Raw genomic sequence first — 21,566 nt, 5'->3', positions numbered from 1 at the left:
TACCGGTCCAGAGATATCTCAAGTACACTGTATATGATCATGGGTTGGTCATCCAAGGTAGGTTGTTCAATATACGACCAGTCTCCAACATGATATTGCAAATCCAGAGAAACTAAATCACGCCTAACGCTTATGTTATCAAGCAAGTCATACACAGTTTGATCATTTTCGCTTTAACATATTAGAACCTAGAGGTACGTCTCTCGTAGTTTTTAGACAGCGGAGTCAAAGTTAATGGCAAAGAGTCAGAGGTAATATTTCGATCATTTTCCAAAGGTCAGATGAACAATTTTCTTGACATTTCCATTGAAAAGAAAAAGACGCATGAGAGTCTCAAACCATTGCCTAAAATAAACATGCAACTCATGATTTTAAGATCAAAGGTGGTTAGCCTTTACATGATTGGTTGAGCTGATGGTTGTGATCAAAGTACAATGGAAGTCTCACTTGTCACCGTTTTTGATGTACCATAAGCGTTGTAGACCATGATTGTTTGTTGCTAGAGTTTAGAGTGCCCTACTTCCCTGGGTGTAATGGCAGTTCCATTCTACCTTCCCAAACAGGCCGACATCCATCAGCTAATGTCAGCTGTAACTGACCAATCTCCGCATTAAGATAATCTCATCAGTTGGTCATGGAGAAGCGCTCCGATAGAAAGAAAGCTGGTCTTTCTGGTAGTGGTGGCTCTAAACACAAAGACACAAGTGAGATCTGAGGTGGTCAGAGCACCGGGCTCATGACAACATGAGCCTACAAAATGCTACAGGGATGGTACAATACCAACCTACTGGGCATTATACGTGCAGTGCTCAGCCAGACTGGACTTGGGCCCAAGGTATAGTGTGGCAGCTCTACACGCTGAAGGTAAAACACTCCATCTGAAACTTGACCTGAAAGCAAAGTGCTTTGACAAGGCCAGATGGCTAAGCATGATAGTGAAGGACTGATCGTGGCTGCAGGTTGTCTCTGACCACCGCAGCTGTAGGACACAGTCACCACTCATTAGAATCATGTCAGAGAATGCTGTTCTAAGCTATTCTCGACTGTTTCATGCAACAAGTATAATTTTTGTAATCAAAGTCATCATGATACACAATAAACAATGGAATCAGCTGAAGTATTCAAGAAAACGTTAAATGATCATATAATGTATGTCCAAGCATGATACGAATTCCAACAATCTCACAGATAGAGGCGTGATGAAAAGGAAGGACAGGAAGCTTCTGAGTGAAACACTGATATTACAAATTACCTCGGACGTATAAATCGCAGGAAACCTCTTATTTCAAAAGCTAAGATAAAATACTTGCGAGGATTGACTTCCGATTTCTAACTCCGTATTATGGAGGATGTTGACGTTTTCTCTCTTATCCATTAGTGATTCTTTATGGCTTAGAAAATGACAGGTACACGACAAAGCCATTTCATCTTGAACAGGTCTACAAAATGCACAGATTTTTAACACTTCTCTTGGTTTCTGTTAGGGTGAAATCATGTATGCAGCTTAGACGATCGATACAGGATCTAAAATATGAGACATTAAGGTCCCACGAGGACATGTTCTCATCATTGTCTTGAAAGGAAAACATTATTTCATTGCTTTTACTTGATACAAGCTCTCCAGTGGATTCCATACGTAATCACCTGCCATCATGATACTTAGTAAAAGATTTAGGATTTTGAAATCATATATTTCATTCAAAGTCATCATGTCCTGATTTCCAAGAGACCTGATGAAGGACCGTAGTAATTCAGTTACAGATATTATTATAGAGAGGACATTTTTAGATGATTTCTACCAAATGTAGGTTGAAAGATTCCTACAGTCTTACAGCAGTATTTTGTGTCAGATTAAGAAGTATCGGTTAGTCCTATAGAGGCCCCAGCTTTCAACCCACAACACAAAATTTGAGCAACAAGTTCACTACCCACAGTTGGATGCTCATAATGACTGTGTCTAGCGGAAGCAGTAGGCAAAATCTATGAGATTTGGGAGCCAATGTAGGAGTTGAAGAATCAGGATTTACGAGGCGAGAAAGCCCATCAGTTATGGCAAAGATACTTAGTGAGACAGGTTCACTAGTGTGCAGATGATGGATTGGGAAGTTTGGCTCAGCTTATGAGGGAAGGGTTGCTCCAGTGCTTGTAGAAGGAAAGGCATAAATTACTTTGCCATCATGAGTGCCATTCACAAACCCTGACAAAATGGTTGTCTGGTCAAGACTGCTGCATGGGGCAGACTGAAAATGCAGACCAAAACCTGAGGCGTCACGTTTTCTCCACGCAAAAAACCTCTCAAATCATGACATAGAAAACCACATCCCTAAATTCATTATGTCTGCTTCATCGCAACTAAACGGTCGTCAAACGACTGGATTCCAAGCCGTCTGCTTCAGGCCAACATTCTCATTTTCCAAGGAATTCCTTATATGATAGGTATGAGAGAGCCACAAATTGAACAGATGAGAGGCAAATTGACGAAGAAATTGCACAATTCCACCAGATTGATACAAATTGAAGCCTATGACCCATGGGTGATCATTCCTATGTACCTTTCATCATGTTTAATGTAGCGAGGAAAATCTGCTTGAGATGACTATGTTAAGGGCCTCGGGACACTTTCTAGTGCTTATGATATTGAGATTTTTCAGTATTGCGCATTGAGATTGAAATATGAAAATTGATTGAATTGATGCCCGACGTTGACTTGAATTCTGAATAGTTGTATTATATATCAATGGATACAGACTTGGATCTGAAAACATTATAAACATCAACTGTAAGAGCCAACTAAACTTTTAAGTACCACTACTAGCATCTTAGGTTATCACAATAAAGTACTGACACACAAATGATTTTCACTTCCTAAAACCTGAAATCCATCTGAGAGCAATCCCTTGTTCCCCAACGGGGCACATCAAAAGAAAGTAGCTTACGAACCATCATATTTACAAACATCAACCAGATTTCCAATGTCACTATTGATATTATTATTGTAGTTCTTCAAAACAGATGACGTCAACCAAGGACGACTGCTGTCCTTATGCTCTCTTTAACATGGTTTATGTTGTGTAGATCACAGAGGTTGGCTCGTGCACGAATCAGTGGTTCAAGTCATCTCAAAGGAATAAGATCCTAACTGACATGAGGAGCTTCACCCCAGGCACTTGTCAAAGAAATATGGTCTTGATGTTTGATTATAATTAGTTTAGCTCCTTGTGGTAAAGAACATAAAGGGTAACCCCCAGCTCCATACCTCGTGGTTGGTGGAAATCTGGAACTCTATGTAGATTAATCATGCTTAAAGATGGTTTAGCCTGAACCTGGTACAGGATCATCACTGCCATCGTTTGGTGACAAGACAAGCTCCTCATTAGCAGGAATGCAGTACCATACATCTATGGCTACATTCTAATCAGCCTCTCTCTGCAACAATTATGCGAATGCCACAGTAAAGAGGGCAGGAAGTTTTAGTACGAAGCGACTAGATTTAAATGTGACAGATGCTTACAAAATGTTAATAACAGCTAAAATACACAGAAAAGGATTAAGATTTACAACAAATATTCTAGAATATAATCATGACAATATCAAATATCATGGAAAACTACTTTGAAATAAATGACTTTATTAACATGCACAATATCAAAGTGAATACCACGACTGAATAAGCTACAAAGGAAATATATGAATTTTTCAAGGACATACCCATTTCATATAAGAAGAGACAGTGAATGGTCCACTGGACAATTGGAGGCGACCCCTATAAAAAGACAGGTAAGTTAGTAGGGTACAGATGTGGGACCGCATTGGGCTGGTATTTTAACTGCAAGTATAAACCGAATTCTGGTTAGTATCATCTTTCGTAACCAGGCGAACCTGAAATATAGAAAGCATCACCATGCAGCCAAATCTGCCATTTCAAAGTAAGACTAACTCTCAGGTGTTGATATTCCTCATGCTTGAGTTGCAAAAACATGATCATTTCTTTGCCTGAATCAGGCAATGTTTACCACAATCTTCTCTACGTTTTTGCGTAAACTGAATGGAATTTATCATACCACAGGAGCTAGCTCAGCGTCCTGAACTTTCCCTATAACCAGTCGATGAATAATTACTTGGCCCCGACTACAGCAACCAAACGTATAAATATTGAAGAAGATTGCCACTAGTTTTCCATGCACACCAAACATCGTTTTAGCGATTAAATAATTCATCACGTAGAAAGAACGCACCGGTATTGTGATCAAATGTTCGAGGCAGACTGGTCACTCAGACAGAGGCAAGCTGGTCTGATCTTTTTATTGAGTTTCTTTGATCATTTGACCATTGGTTTTATCATTTAGCCCGAGGGAAAACAGTGGCATTTTAACAAGAAGAAAGAAAGGGTGAATACTCTGCCGAATTTGGTGTCGCTCAGGAACATATTCCAAGGATATAACAAGGTATACCCAATGATTAAAATGTTCATTAGAAGAATCATTCCTATATCTTTATCACACTACTGAGAGCCACCAAGTACGCTGATGCACCAATGATTGATAATATTCCAGGTCGTTCTATTACCTGTGCAGAAATTGAATTAGAAGTCTCTCAAGGAGTCACATGACCTCCTTAATGGATTGATTGGTGGCGAAATTGGCAATAAATTGTGTTCCGGGGATGGGAAGATTCCTCTCGGCCAGTGGTTAAGAACGGGAAGATGATGCAAGAAACGCAATTACTCGGACATCTAAAGAAATTGTCGCGGTTGAAAAAATATTTGCTGCACTTGTATGACAAGTGGAAATGGAAGGTGGCAGCTGGAAAGATTCAGAGCTGCATGAAGTTGGCAAGCAATTGTATGGCTTTGACGTTGTAATTGATTGAGTTGGCAGCTGAAACCAAACTGGCCACGCATCTCACTCGCACACTTCGAAAATACTTCAACTTCATCTTGTATGGTTTGTGTATTTATGGTGTAATTGATTAGAGGTTGCAGCTGAAATCAAACTGGCCACACAACTCAACCATACACTTCTTAAATACAACTTGAACTTGAATTGTTTGTTGGTGATTTTTAAATTAACGAACACCACACCAGATTCTCCTGACTAACTCACTGCCAAGATCAGCTGCCTGCCAATATTCAATCACTGATTCGGGCCACCAAATGACATCCAAGTCAATACTTGATGATGGTGATATGAATCCATCAAATATGTCTCCTGCCCCTTGATCTTTGTATCCAGGTCTTCATCTATTGATTCAGGGAAGATATGAAAGAGACTGGGCAGGTTGAAGATTATTTGGGATTGGCAAAACAATTACCTCACAGGTAGGTGTACAAGCAAATGATCCAAAAATTCTGCAATTCCCTTACTAGTTAACTGAACATAACTGACAGAACAGTTTGATGGAAACCATTCCAGCAAAAGATTATCCAATAAACAGTTGTAACCTACTATCAGCAAGACTGCCACGGGTGTTGATAGTTTGATTTTTAACATCTGTTGTCTAATTGAAAAAAAGAACCTCACTTGCACTCTATCAAGACCTCATCTGTTTTTAGCTACTTTTTGTACTGATAACTTTATTCTGAAACTTCTTCAGAAAAGCTACCTAAATCTCTGTAGCTTATACATTTGAGTCCATTCATTATGCCAACCTCAAAATTCACTGATATATCTATTTCAGAGTTAAATTGCCACTTTATCATTCAATAGCATGAATATTCCATAGGATGCTTTTAGCAGAAATTCAATTGAATGACAGATGTTTGCTGAGTGCATTAGCTGCAATAAACGACCCAAGTTATAAATGTAATAACATTTCAAGCTACAACACCATATGACATGAGGCAAGAAATTATCTATAGTATTCAACTTAGTTCCACCAAGTCATAACAGAGGAGTAGCCACCCTAGCAGCCACCCAGGTTCCTCAAGTATTTGTCGACCATGTTGACCAACACTTTTATTTATCATGTTTATAGAAAATGTATAATGCTTGATATCTTAAACGTCACAGTTAACAGTTAACAAGCCCCCATGACATTACACCATGGAGAAATTCATCAGTGAAATGTTTCCGAAATTCAACCTAGCCTCAACCTAGCCATTTAGCATTAGCCTGCCTGGCAGGCACAGCATGTCATATTGAAGGTCTCGTGTTCATACCTCAAGCTAGGAGCAATACAAGAGCAATTTTGGAGAATGCGCCGCTAGCCAAACATGAGTCATCGATGAGAAATTGGAAGACGCTCACTCGCTGAACTGCAACTGTTGAATTGGTCGATGAGGAAAATGCCAGCGAGATTAGACGAGGCCATGATGGAGTCAGTCGGCAAACAATGATCTGAGTTCCGGTGGAATAGCTTTACAAGAGAATGCTTTCATCCAATGTAGGGGATTTGGGTGATCAAGATTTTAAATCAGGGACTTGGACATGGACACCTTAGACCATTGGTACAGCTGACATCACACTGTCAAATTGGTTGTTCTATGATGTAGGGTGTTATGAGGGTTTTGTTCATTCAAGATCCATCCTCACACCTATAGACAGTGAAGGTAACAATGATGTTTATAGTGAATTCCATCATCGCCTTGTTCATTCCCAAGTGGCTGAGGTTAGCCATCTTGTCAGCCTGGAGCAGTGACACACAAAACACTTATCGATAAGTAAAACACCAAGGACTGAGAATCCCTGGCGATGGAAATGTGATAGCGTCCAAGCAAAGTCAACTGGAAAACTGATAAATTTGGTGCTCAAACCCAATGATTCAATCTTGCATTTTGTGGATACTGGTCGATCATTTTAGGCCAATTTCCTGCATTATGATTCAATAAACTTGAGGCTGAAGTGGAATCTACTGTGCCAAGCCAATAGCTGGTGGAGTGCGGTGAATAAATGGTTTATGGGCATGTTTTTCTGGTAAATATTTTTTCTAAGAAGTTCTTCTGAACTGACGGAGGTTGCTCTAATAACGACTGACCGCTGTACTCTTTCCTATTTAACCCACTGATGCACCAAAGCAATGATTTATCTTTGTGAGCATATACTGACAAAGCCATTGTTTGGCAGACCTAATAAACTGGGAACAGAACACAACATTTAAAGTGCACATAGATTGGCTGCAGAGATTTTCACTGCGCTACAAGCTCTTATCACTTTTTTAGACCCCACCAATGCCACCATAGCAATCATTTCCCTTCTTACATGACCAAAGTGACAAAATCGCCGCTTGGCTAAGCGATATCGATGGTAATGATAGGATTACAAAGGCTTGCGAGACATTAGCGCTGATAAAGCAAGCTTTGGTACTGCCGGGGAATATCGACATAACTTCCCTCCTCCATCATATACTGCTTTCATGTTGATGAAACTAACTTGATCTAGAAAGGCTACCTTAAGAATGAGAGGTTGACCTTAGGTTTGATCAGTGTCCATCTTCAGCTTCAAGGGGTTTGACATTAATTAGGTTTCTTAATGCAGGCAAGGTACGGGAAGTCACAATGATGGAGATTTCTAAAACCAGAGTGGCAACACGACGCTACTGAAAGACATTCCATTTAAAACCAACACATCCAAAATATGTGTTATACCTTCCCAGTAACCATGGTAATGTGCCGCCATCAAAAATTTAACAGGCTTTGTAAAGGAGCAAGAAACAAGAGCAGCTACCGAAGGCCAAGTTAGAAACTAATACATTGAAATTCTTCAAGCCGCATTTTGGAGTCAAGGCAAAATTCACTCCAATGGCAACATCATTCAATTCTTTGTTTACATTACAAAATTGCCCGTCAAACAACAATTCTCAGAGTTAATTGACATTAAAAAAATCTGGACACTCTATTTCCCTTCCAGCATGCCTCATTCATCGAGTCGTGGAATCTTTGTGAAATGATAAGCTCCAACAATAAATCTACCATCCAATTCCCACGCAATCACAAGTCGTATCCACACGGATAATGCCAATTCTCAATTCATTTGCCATCTCATTGTCATCTTGAAATATCACCGTTACCAGCAGCGTTTAGCAGCTGTACTTATTTGCAGCGTTATTGGAAAGCTTGATCACTTTTTAATGAGAAATCAATGAATTCAATCGAGACATTAGATGATGTATCTGTTGCTGGTTTGAGAGAAGAATAACTTATATTGGAGGAATTTGCCAAAAGTTAAGAAGTCAGAGTTGGAAATGGAATTGTGATGTTACCACCTGTGGTCATAATATCTGGTTGTCATTTACTATTGGATATCGGGACAGGAGTACTTTATTCCATCAGACATGTCAGATATCATATAATGATTCAGAGGACGTTACTGGAGGAAAAGAATGAACCAGCTATAGGAAATAACAGAGGAATCTAAAAAATGTTCCATATCTCTTTTATGCTTTTGAGTTCCAAAGGGACAGATGAAATGAAGTCTCAGCCAACCCTGCTATCAAGTTTTGAATACAAGACCTTCTTGGAGCATGGAGCAATTACAGAGCAATTATTAACCCTGTACAACAAACAGACACTTCAAAGCCATGATTTTCTCTCCAACAGACTCATGTAAATTGGTCCAATTGATGCCAAAATGAAGATATCTGCCTGCCTCTTTGTACCGATGATCCTTCTTCAGGGTTCAATCTAACTGTAAACAGATCAATGGAAAAACCTGCTGACATTCTTTTCTACCAATGACATGCCAAATTTGATTTGAAGCATGATCTGCCGTAGAAAGGCAGCAAGAAGAGAATTAGATTTCTCTCTGATTGATTAGGCAGGGATGACATTATTGCCGCGAAATGAAATTTACTTTGAAGGATCTGTTTTCCACTCTGATCGTAGAAGATCCAAGAGAGATTTCAAATTTTTCTCACCTTTAAAAGGACAACATAGAGAGGTGAAATGAACAATATGAGAGAGACGTCTTTGTGCTGGAAATAAGGTCAATGTCTGAAGTGTATATCACACAACACAAAAGTACCTGTCAACTTGGAACACCATATTAGTAGGAAAAGATAGAGTACAGCTGACTCAGTAATGAACTTGATATCAAATAATATTGGCAACGAAGATCGGACAGAGCCAGCAAAATATAAAAAAATCTTGATTTGTCTCACCAACTTTCCTGCAGTAAGCTACCTAAGAGCCATAAGAGTAAATTCAGTTGACGCTTATCATCATTAGGCTCATATTCCTGATGTAGAGGCAAACATAAACTACCCAATAATTTGCCAAACCCACAACCCTCAGGAAATCACATCTTCAGAGAAAATTTCATTTTCAAAGATTCCTGCACAACACCCCATTATTTTCTACAGTGACAAAGTTAGATGGGTGACGCAAAGAATCCAATTTTCTTTTTGACGTCAAACATTTCGTAATCATCGTCGAATCCTGATTTCACACTGAGATTGTCTGAGTTATCATACTTCAAACGATGATTCTGTTTGAAAGTGATCTGTCATCTCAGAAGAGAGCTGATCAGTTGACAAAACTGCTGCTGTTAAGATGGGGGTTGACATGTTTTGAATTACAAGAAACATTTTTTTAAATTTCAATTTTTTTCGAGCATGGTAACGAGACTCAAGTTCTGTAAACCAAAATTTTTTTGGATGTTATTTTCGCAGTTAACGCATTTTGTTTCCAACGCAGACAAAAACTTATGATTAGACATTTCAAAAGTACTTCTTGCTAAAATGAATTTACTTACCAACTATAGTGATATACGTATACTACCAATCTAGCACAATCTGAAAACCGTCTAATCTGGAGAAGAGCATCGTATTTGCAGTACTCAGGGGAACTCATTAAAATTCCTCACCACATCCTCGAGGAACAAACCCCAAGACTAATGGTCTCATTAAATTTGTGTAGTAAGGCTAGTCCATTTCATTTCTTCCCGGTGGCCAGCCACATGTATCAATCAACAATTTTAACAGGGGGAACTGATTGTCTTTGATACAGGCAAATAGCGTTCTCAGATTTACCAAACAGTGTGGGCCTGTCAGTGTACCATCAAATTCAGGCCACAGCTTGCCAAAGCATCTCAAGGGGGTCTGATACAAGAAGACAATCAGCAATGATGAATAGCTGTATTCAAATGATAATTGTGGTAAATTACCTAGAACACTTTCAACTACTCAGCAAATTGAACGTTGTCAGAAAATATCATCTCGGCAGCATCAGGGGAAATCTTGGAGGGACAAAGTGATGCCAAGGATTCACTAACAAAAGTCAGCCATATTATATATCAGACAATTAGTTCCTGGCTAGACAAGACTGACAAGGTGGATTAGCTATCAAAGAGATAGTCATTGATTTTGGTGTACAGAATCTAAAGCTATGCGTGGTGGAAAGATCAAACTGATATGAACAGGCCGTCTTTGAATCATGTGTAGGTGGGATATCTGATTCTCCTTGCTTTCGAAACATTTGCCAGCCAAACATAGAGATAAACTGGTTTTATTCATCATTAGCTTCCTGACGTTTTCAAAAGTCAGTGCTTCTGAAGAGAATATATCAGGTCATTGACAAAGTACCAGACAAGGACTACTTCCACTGGCAATCTATGCAGAATTAGCAGAGATCTTCAGAAACACCACTGAAGAAGATAATGGGATCCCCTGACCTATGCCAATTGAACATGACTGATGAGAAGCTAATGGGTGGATACTTAATGATGTGGCCAATGGTCAGTCAAGTGACACCCAAGTGACACCCAAGTGACCTTGCTCAATACAATTCAACAACTCAAGTGATGGCTTCATCACCTTTCTTGTGGAAAATGATGAGATGTTTGGTTTCCTCCTGAATGTGTAGTCAACATGATTCTGGCTGATTGAGAAGACCAAGGTCAGAGGTCAGAGGTCAGAGGTCAGAGGTATATGAACTTTCAAGGTTTCGTTGCTAACAACTGAATGGAGTATGAAGGAAAACAATGGCCGACAGTGAATGGCCTCTACTTGCCTGAGGCCAATTCTCCAGTCAGACACATCTGGCTAACCAAGTTAATGAGCGCATTGGCCTTTGATCAACGCACAAGATGATTAGTGAAAAGGACACCAGTGACCACAGTTGATTTGGAGGAAATGTCATTGCTGGCCCTCAGGTTTGAGCCATCCCTACGAAGCCTCATCTTTTATTAGAAATCATTCACTATCTACAAATCTATATCATGGCAATTGGACCATCTTAGCAGGGCTCTTGATAATTCCAGAGAAGAAATTCACTAATGGTGTTGGGAGCCAGCGATGAAGGAAAGCCTAATTGGCTATTATCATCTCGAAGAAGAGTGATGTTAATTATACGCTAATACCTTGATGAGATGCGCAGATGGGGGCATTGGTTCGATATCCAGCCACATTCAACAATGCCTGCCTAATTTGAGCGCGTTGCTTGGTATGGCGTTTCTGCATCTATTTTTGGAATCCGACAGTTCTTGTGAGTGTCATATCAGTCCTCATATTTACGACAATTTTCAATTGATATCATCAGCGATGTTTGTTGGTATCATTGAATGCTCTTTAAAACATTGATATGTCTGTGGGAAATATGAGAATTGAGGCTGATAATAGCACAGACCAATAATGCAATCACTAATTTCTTGATGAATACAAACGCCTCATGGAGATTGTCCTCTCATTCAAATTGATGATAATCTGAACAACATTGTGTTCAACTACCACCCTGTACATGTACATAACAATATCTAAGAATAAGCTTTCAGGATAATTGGAAAGCGTCTCTTTGCAAATACAAGTACTTTTTGATTCGTTCAAACATATTTGCAACCCTTAGCAACTAAAGGCAAGCATTTGAATCTGCAAAAGTGGTTTCTTTGGTTACTGATTAATCAACGAGCTGGTTTCGCAACCGATTCTATTTCAAGCAAGAAATTAGATTTGAAACCTTCACACTGTTGGGGAAGTTGTGATTATAGCCAACTTGGGTGCAAACCTTAACGAAAATGTGGTTGACTAAGCAAAGTCACGTTTGAGAACAGTCAGACGCACATAAGCAAGTAAGTGCAAAACTGAAGGAGTGTTCCTGAGGCAACTATCTTGGATCAACCAGTCATGACACTGAACATTTGGAGCTACCTTTTCTGCAGTATCTGATTCCAGTTTGTTGCAATTGGTTGGTAATAAAGAAATGCTCCATCTCCTTTGCAATACAGCCATCCAGTTGAAAGATGAACCACAGCAGGTCTTCGACTTGAAGGGGCTAATCTCGTATGTCAAACACCCAATAAGTCTACCAACACTAATCAAACCAGAGCATTGTTCTGCCATCAATGCTTGACAGCTTTGGCAGATATTATGATGTGAGATTATACTTTCAATATAACTGATGCTGCCAAGAGGAAAAAAGTAGCATACAAATACAATCATTATTCATCATCAACGTCTCAAGAGTAGTAATACTAGTAAAGGGGTCTCAGCAAATCCTTCGAGGTCTACACTTTAATCCTGTGATAGATTCCTGCTCAGCGACCATGTCAGTTTTGATTAATTTTGCATCAAGACCATACCTCGTCAATGACATGCATCAATCCTTCAAGTCATGGGGTCGCTCTTGGCAAATCCTTCCAGGCAAACACCTTAATCCTGTGGTAGATTTCTGCTCCGTGACCATGTCAGTTTTTATCAGTATCTTCATAAGCTCAAAGCCTGCATGTCTCCCTTGCTTGGATCGATGCTTATCAGACATACTGAAGGGAGGGAGCCTGAAATGTATTTCAATCGAATGGCTATTGATGTGACATACTATTCAATACCAACCTTTTAGATCAGGTCATCAGTTGTCATGATTCAACTCTGAGGAAATCAATTAGAGTTTGTCAAAGGATTATTTCAGTTTGGTTATCCGAACATATTGCTTGTACATCACACATCAACATAGTTGATAGTCATGAACATGTCTGCTGGTTAATTAGTATCTAGAAAATATTTCAATATTGTTACATTAAAGAAGAGGATTGCGAGCATCTCTGAAGTCTCCAGATGGAGATGTCACACAGAAAGACACATTCTTCAAAGAGGTGACATTGAAAAAGAGACGGCTAGGTTGATACAACCCCACATGTGCCATCACACCAGTGGAAAGGTCACTACTAATGGAAGCAACACAGATATTGACACCCACACCCACAGCTTCATGCCAGGTCATTCCCTATAGATGGAAGTGCTCGCCAGGTTTTTTACACACGGCAAAGTCACTGATTTCAAATAGACACAGGGTTTTTCGAATAGGTGGAAGTAGAGCTAATAACAAAGTTCTTTGACACATGATCCGATGGTACGATGGTGACAGCTATTTCAGGTAACATCTGTGACCTGGGGCAGAATTGGCCTCACCTGATATCAAACGTATTAAACAAAGAACAAGTCTTTGACAAGCAGTTACAAATGAGGGGGGGCTTGTTTTCTTATATATTGCTTGAATAGAACACTGAAGGCTCGGAATCCTTAGGAGAGCCGAAGAAAGGGGGTGTAGAGTTACTGCTCCTGTATCACCTCTGGCCTCTTTGTTATGCAACGCACACTTCAACTACGAACTAATTGTAACAATAATCTACTGTGTTAATACTGTCCTCCAACAAGACGTCATCCCGTGATCAGATGATCATGCAAGTCAGATGGACAGCACACCTAATTTTCGCTGATGTTTCATTTAGGCAACATGAGCAGACCAAGCCATTACCATGGACATAGCGTGCCTGATGAGAAGAAGTGCAAAATTTATGACCAGACATGATATCAGCAGAGGTATCAAGCAGAGCTTCTAACCAGTGCTTAGATTCCGTATAAGAAATTGCTCATTTTTTTCAAGTGACGGTCATGTGGCCACACGACACCTCATCAGCTGGGGTACCTTTTCATCTCCAGGTGATTGGAGTCACTTTGACATCCCCATCCTACACAGCCACAGACAGACGACCAAATCACCACCGCCATCAACATCAGTAGCGGCAAGTACCCCTTGGATGGCTAATCTTATGAGGGCACAGATGTGTAGGCTGGAACCCTTGGCAGTATAATTGGCCCTTAAGTAAGTCGTCCTCCTTTGTAACTGAGCAGGAGTCATGAAGTCTTGTCATTAGGCAGTAAGACCACAAACATTGTAGATGTGACAACTTACAACGTAACCTTTGAAAGAAGCATTACTCCATCTAAACTCTTACTTAATTATTGGGTTGGCTAATGGAACTTTAAAGTGCACAGTCTCTGATTAAGAGAAAATTGAATCTTTCAAAGTCCAAATAGAAGAATTTGAATTTGACACGATCCCTGTATAATCATGAATTCAAATTCAAAATGCCCCGGAGTTCTTCAATCATTCCATTTGAATAATGTGATGGTGTTGAAGATAGATATATGAGGAGTAGGATATATAGGAGACAAAGAACCTTGAGCATTTTGAAAACAACAGGTGGTCTGATAACATCATTATATCAAGAAATATTCACATTTCCTTTTGAGGATAATGAATGATCTGCCAAGAGGAGATACCAGCATTCTGGAGTCAGCCTCACAGAGTGTGCCCTTTTTGAGGTTGTTCCTCTGCAAAAAATGAGTCACCTATGGAAAGACAACCTGCATATTGACTTACTTATGAAAGTGCACTTATGTACAACCTCCCTTTAGCAACTCCATGCCTCGATCAGACACTACCTGTGGCAGCTGACCAGAAGCCTAACCTTATTAGTGTCACGGCAGAAACAAGAAAAAGGAACTCGTCTGCGGAAGGCAAGGAGCAATTGCAGGACACGATGAATATGCATGAGTGCCATTATTCATGGGATGAGGCACGTAACTCAATAATGGTCAGGATTTGCCCTGAGTGATGCCAGGAACTGCCTGGAGGCAAAGTGAAGTAAGGAAGGATCCTTCTTTCCTGCCAAGATGCTAGATCCTGAATTGGCGAGAAACACGTTTTGAGTGCATGGCAATCAAAAATTTGACTTGAATCTGTCAGCCGTGAATCAGAATATGGGAAGGAGTTTGAGCTAACAGATAATCGTGCAATGATACAGCCAGAGATATATGACTTGTTCCAAAAGCAAGTTGTAGAATTGGACAGGTCTAGTGATCAGACACCTGGCAGATTTGGCAATGGTACAGAAAGCAGACAGGGGTTAGGAATTTTACATAAACAGAACTGCTGTAAATGAGACCTGAAAGAGAAGATGATAAACAGCATATAAAGCTGAAAACAAGTCATAATCTAATTAGGCATATACATGTACTAGAAATATCAATTCCGTCTAAGTAAATGTCAACAACAATGTCCTAATATCCCTTTCAGCCACAGAACTATCTAGATGCCTAAAAGGTGAATACTTACATTACAGATTCTTCTGGCTGTGTTTCCTGCAAAAAGAAAAGGTGGTTTAGTCTGCGTTGCATTATTCTCAAGAGGTATACTAATCATCCATCCATGTTTTCATGTCATGACAATACACAAAAGGCATTCGCAAACATGCAGCTGCATTTCCATTGCTTAAACCACAACAAGCCCCAGTTCATTGCTTATTTGATTGGGAATTCAAAGAGACGTAAAAACCTCTAATTTATCTTCGTGGTGTCCCATCTAATCAAATGCAACCACCTGACTGCATTCTGTTCACCGGGGTGCAATCATTCAAACAGGCTGGATCACAAGCTAATTGAACGGCCTGATTCATAATATGTAAATGTGTCCTCTAGCCTTGTAGTGATTAATATTCCCAACAACCAGGCTGAGGTGTCTGGCATGTCAGGCATGGGGTGAAAATATCTATAAATCCTATATTTGCCTCCAGAAATTAGCAATTTAGACAAGCAAACATTACTTGACGTATTGGTATAAATCTAGGGAAAGAGATGTCAAGAATTTGATGTTAACTCGAAAGGGACACTTGCCATCCATTTCAGCTTCTTTTGAGCTCAGTTTCATATGATTTGGTTGCAGTAAACGATTTCAGAAGAAACCGCTAAGGTGTATAAAAACTGGCATTACAAAATATTTCTGGACCACGGTATCAGCCCATCATGAGTGTTTTGTTATTGGCACAAAAAACTGAAGTTATGCAAGGAACCAATCATCGCATTTCTTGACTGTGGCAAAATTGCAATAAAGCTGGGATGAGGTTGTGATAAATAAAACATCTAACTGCTGGTGAGTTAAAGAGGGACTTGTGATAGGTTGATCAGAAGTTAACGTAACCGTGCCAGGTTCATGTTGAATTTGCCATTTTATTGGTTTGACATGCTAGAACACATGAGCCAGTCATTGAAATGAATGGTTTCTTCTTGTCCGATCCTCAAGGGGCCAATTTGGCCAGAGCCCCATTCAAGCTCAGCTGGTCTGTTTGGCCAATCCATCATGAGATGCCATGGATATTGAACAACTGTGACCACATACGGCTAATGGTTTGCCAGAGAATGTCTGTCAGTGGCCTGGCATTCGCCCACCAAGTATAAAGTAAACTATTCCTAATAGATCAGAATGATTGGCTAGACTGGCCACTGGTTGCTAATGAGAGCCATGAAATGCTACAAGTTTAAGCCATAAATACTCTGCACCTAATTAAGTCAGGAGCTCTAATTAGCTCTAAATGAAAGACAATTAAGGATTTCACTCCCGACATCAATTTTTAGTTGTCTGACTTTATGACTTTCTTTCTCGAGATTCTCAAATTATATCTCCGGACAAATAGAATATATCAGGCAATTGGGGAATAAGTAATGCTAGTGCATTGTAATCCTGGCCATACTTACATCATCCATGAGATTTTCAAACTGCAAAGAGAAGAAGAAAAACAATTTAAACACTAGAAAACTGTCCTTGACAAAAACACCATTCAATATTCAATTTCACCTGTGAATATAAAACTACTAACTCTACCATTTTCTTGGCAAAAAATTCAATTTGAGTTTGCCTTCTATTCAGTTTTCAATTCTGAATTCTAATAACACAAGAATCACCAGTAATCCGGAGAGACATAAGTCATCGAAGAGGAAGAAAAGTAATCAGTGAAACCACACAAGATAATGGTTTGGGAAATTGCCTCAGGGAAGAGTTGTGTTTTTTAGGTATTCAATCCATTTAATGCCTCTGGGTCTTTCAGACAAAATGTTGTGTCGCGACGGAAAGTAATTGGTGGGGAGATCTTATGGAATTGAAAAGCCAGATTGCCTGGTGAGAAACCTCGCTGACATGGCAAGATCTGTCTATTCTAAGCTGCAAGTGACCTCCCTGGATCCAACCTTAGTAGCACAGAGCAGGGGTAAATTGTTCAAGTAAGTTGACCTCTAACCAGATTGTTCCATCACTGCACCATAAGACATTGGACAAAGACGCATCTGTTTGAGTCAAGTTTTTCATTCATCTTGCACACCTTCATCATCACAGCCACTGCCTTCAACTGCCAATACTAATAGGATCACCTGAGCAACAAATCGAGATTTTAAAGGATTCAGGATCAATTGAAATCCAATCACATGCAACAACAGGCAAGTCGCTTCTGATCTGCACAAACTGAACAATGTCAATGTCTGCTTCAAAAATCGAATCAATCCCGCAAAATCAAATCCGCATTGGCGAAAATGACGTGGTTATAAAGCTCCTGTTAAACAGAGACATCTGCAGCCAACTATCTCGCTGATTCAGTCTGTTTCATTCTGACCTCTCCCAGCTTCTACGATGGAGGGTGCACAATGGACCAGCACGAGTTCATCCTCCCGATTGCATCCAAGAATACATTTGAAAACATTTGCAGAAGAAATGAAACTTTTATCATCTCTTGAAAACCTGGTAATCCTGTCATTTGACTAGTCTCTGAAAAAAACATGTTTCCCAAGAGAATAGGATAAAGATTTATGAATGAAGGTTTATCGAGTATCAGTAAAAAGTGGCGACTTAGAATATACAACAGTTCTTGATCGGGTCATGGTTGTTTGAGAGTGGCTGGTACCTGCTAATCCCTCAGATTATACATTTTTCATGAAAAAGGAAGTCAGTGTCAGATCAGAACATTGATTTGTATCATGGAAATTCTCTTTCTTGGGCATTCTCGGGTCATCTTTAGTTCTATATACATGAAACATGAGGGAGAGAAGATAGCACATTAGCGATTTGTTGTGGCATCCAAATCTTAAGAAGGCAGCTAGGTCTCGGAAGACATCAAAGTTTAAAAATGTTTTCCCCTTTTGTCAGCCATTCATCTCACGCCACATTGCCTCATTCATGACATGTTTATATTCCTTTTCCACCAAATCCTGGTTCGTGGCACCATCCGCACAAAATAAACAGACGGCATTCAGTAGACGTCGATCAATCTGACGGAATGAAAACACGACCAGATACATAATTCATAACATGGTTTACTAAACACAAGAAATCAATAAATCGGGAGTCTGGGGTAATCTTGATGCCAGGAAAGAAACAAAAATAGTTGTGCTCTCCATTTGAGAAATCTGCTGTTCAAATATGTGATGCCAATGGATGTCAATATGGCTCTGAACAGTGTCTACAAGCCTTAATGCATGACGGGTTTTAATTGAAAGCTTCCATCAATAAGTCAAAGAAGAGTGCCAATCTGAAGGAGATCTGGGAATATCCAAGTCAAGTGCATTTTTGAACAAAACGAGATACAATATTTGATGATTTTCTTTCGCATTGTTTTTCTACCCCGGATGTTACATTTGATGTTGATCAACGGCAGCTTGGTTCAATATCCTGAGGGGGGAAGAGTTAACAATGACAGCTAGTCCAAAAAAGATCATGAAGTTCTGCTTCCTTGAGCTTTGGATCAGTCTCGCGCCACATCAAAAATTATCTTCAGCAATTTTTTCCACTGCATGCATGTTCTTATAGGTTACTATTAGCAGTGGTATGCATATGTAAGCGCTGGCATGCAGGTTGTCCATCCCGGAGGTGTCTGTACTTTCCCCTCACTGACTATTCATAATGTCTCATCTAGTAATAGCTAAAGTGAATCTGTGATAGAATTCCCTGGGTCAATAAAACGTTGACATCTGAAGCGACATGAAAGCCAGCTAATTAGTATTCTGCATCCAATAACGCCATGCCAAGCTGCCTGGTCAATTGTTGAGATCCAAGCAGTAGGCGGTGGATCAGGGCGGATCAAGGATAGTCAATTAGAGCAACTTCTAAAGGATTGGCGGTGTTGACCTACGGATTATTGGAAAACACCACTGTCAGAAGCTGCAGGAAAGGATTGTAAATGGGCATTAGAGCTCAAAAGAATCTGATGTCAACATTGTGGACCAGTGAGACACACACTGAAAGCAGTTATGTCTCCAAAAAGTATTTACGATTTTTAACTTCTCATCTTAGCGATCTTGTCAATTGCAGCGTTAGAGAATCTGTCACTTCAAAGTTGAAGATATTTCAGTATTTCAGCAGTGTATTGATTACCACACTGTTAGTAATTTTTAATTTCTATCTGAGTCGAGCCCTCTTTCTGTCAATGGCAGGTTTCACAGAGATCATTCATGGCTGAGGCAGAGGTGCTCGAGGTACCCAAGGATCTGTGTCTTGAACTTAAACTTGGTTTCAAAGGCGCTTCCCACGGAATTTTTCAAAGAAAATGTCATAGTGCATTTTACAATCTAAATTGTGCAAATATGCCATAACAAATATCAAAGCTCTCCAATTCAACTACCAAGCAGACAAATCCCTAAATCTCATCACGGTACACATAAAACCCAACTAGGCTAAGTTTATGAAATCTCCTTTGATGAAATAAAAGGCACGAGTACAGCATAATCTCATTATGGCCGAGTAGGAATGCCAAGTCTTTTCTCTTCCATTAGCGATAGAACCCGCGGGACACACACTCATGAACCTGATCAATATGTCCATAGGAAACATGAGCCAAAGATTTCTCATTGATGGAACTTGAGTGCTCGAAGTGGAGGATATGCAACACTCATTTATAGAACTCAATGCTTGAAAGAAGATAGGTGACACAAGACAAAAATAACTCTCATGAAAAATTTGTTTCACAAGGCTTTCTATTCAAACTCCTAATAAAACCATCCTGCATAGTTAATCTGCTGGCTCGTCTCAAGATGTAGAAACAACGTCAGTCCAATGCTGAACTACTTTACTCTGAGGGTTCCACACCGTTACAACTTGGATAAATCAACAGGAGAATACATTCCCCAGTTAATCACGGTGTCAGAACAAGTGGTATTAATTTCCAACATGATAATTTTCCATCACTTTTTCCGAATTACACTTTAAGTCCCAGAAGATAATAACCTACCAGAAGGATTGTTATTTTCATTATTTCCCCAATAAGATACTGATTTAATCAACGCAGCTGATCCCAGCAGATTTCGCAAATAATGAAGAAATTGACAGCCATGACATTGAACAAGAGGTAGGAATGTCTTGAGAGACAGGAGCCACATGGCAGTCTTTGGCACTTTACGAAAAGTCAGTCTTCAATTTCTCCTATTATTTTTTGAATTAGGAAATGCTTTTCTGTTTTCAAATCAGTTTATCTTTCTTACAGTGATAGTCAGACAAAATATTTTTAAATCCCTGGGCACTGACAGCAGCAATGACAAGTAATATTAGATTCCTCTAGATGCTTCTTATGATTCCAGTGAAAGCGCCTTAAAAACAAAAAGTTACAGAAGCCAATGTTTTTAATAAACCACTTACCTCAATCGAGAAGTCTCTTTCTACATTATATCGCGTTCGGAGATATTTCCTGCAATGATAAAAAATGTAAACATGTAAGGATCAAGGGGTACAAAAAACAGCTTATCAGGGCAGCATGAGAGATGGCCGGGAGGTTTTTGTCAATCAATCAGGTCATCAGACAGACAAGCTTAGGAAAACATCAAAATAAAGTAGGTACAATGCATCATTGCATGGACATGTGTCTGAGCATAAAGTAGACCTGACTTTTCTCGCCATTTTGAGTGATAACATTGCTGGCAACAAGTGGATTTGTTTGCCGGCAACATGATTATAAAATCAATTTGATCTGGAACAATTTTTTGCTTGTTGTCAGAGATATCACAAAAGTAGCACAAATTCTTACGGGGACCCAACAGGAACTGCAGTAAAAACCATTTTCATCTTCCTTCGAGGACATTCCATTAGATTAGCAACACACCACACATGTCCTTTATCATGAAAACAATTTCTCAGCCCCATCAAGGTCTCTCGCACAGCCTCTTTGATCTTGCCTCTCGCCTCAAAACCTTGCATGCCTAATCCTTCATTCTAATTACTTATCTCCCACAGTAAGAACAAGTACACTTACGACCAGCACGACGAAAGCAGACGCTTCCATTAGTAAAATAAGTTTGAAAGTTCAGCCTTGTATATGTCAAGAAAAGCATTTCTGAACTCAAGTAGCAAGCAAGGAACTGAAGGCTTCGAACAAATTTTTCTTTTTCTTTCTTGACTCAAAAGAGGAGTTCTGTGGATTTGTCTTCATTGGTTGCTTCCATCATGATTATTATTATTATTATTATTATTATTATTATTATTATAAAACATTTCTATAGCACCCTATTCATAAAAGTAATGCTCTAAGGCGCTTTACATTTAAAACATTCAT

The 21,566-nt window shown here is 39.6% G+C and overlaps 1 protein-coding gene across 2 annotated transcripts in view; it reads right to left on the bottom strand.

The window, feature by feature from the left end:
* Positions 1-21,566, bottom strand: part of LOC135493047 (AP-1 complex-associated regulatory protein-like) — a 35,784-nt gene that overhangs the window by 11,767 nt on the left and 2,451 nt on the right. Inside the window, exons 2-5 of one of the 2 annotated variants that reach the window (XM_064779897.1) lie at positions 20,657-20,705; positions 16,738-16,758; positions 15,323-15,348; positions 3,709-3,763 (exon numbers count right to left, since the gene is read on the bottom strand). In XM_064779897.1, coding sequence (XP_064635967.1) covers positions 3,709-3,763; positions 15,323-15,348; positions 16,738-16,758; positions 20,657-20,705 — 151 coding nt within the window. The remainder of the gene's footprint in view (positions 1-3,708; positions 3,764-15,322; positions 15,349-16,737; positions 16,759-20,656; positions 20,706-21,566) is intronic. The other variant, XM_064779888.1, reaches the window with a different exon arrangement.

This window comes from Lineus longissimus, chromosome 1 (assembly GCF_910592395.1).
Source record: "Lineus longissimus chromosome 1, tnLinLong1.2, whole genome shotgun sequence".
Taxonomy (NCBI): domain Eukaryota; kingdom Metazoa; phylum Nemertea; class Pilidiophora; order Heteronemertea; family Lineidae; genus Lineus; species Lineus longissimus.
This window is presented reverse-complemented; position numbering and strand designations above follow the sequence as displayed.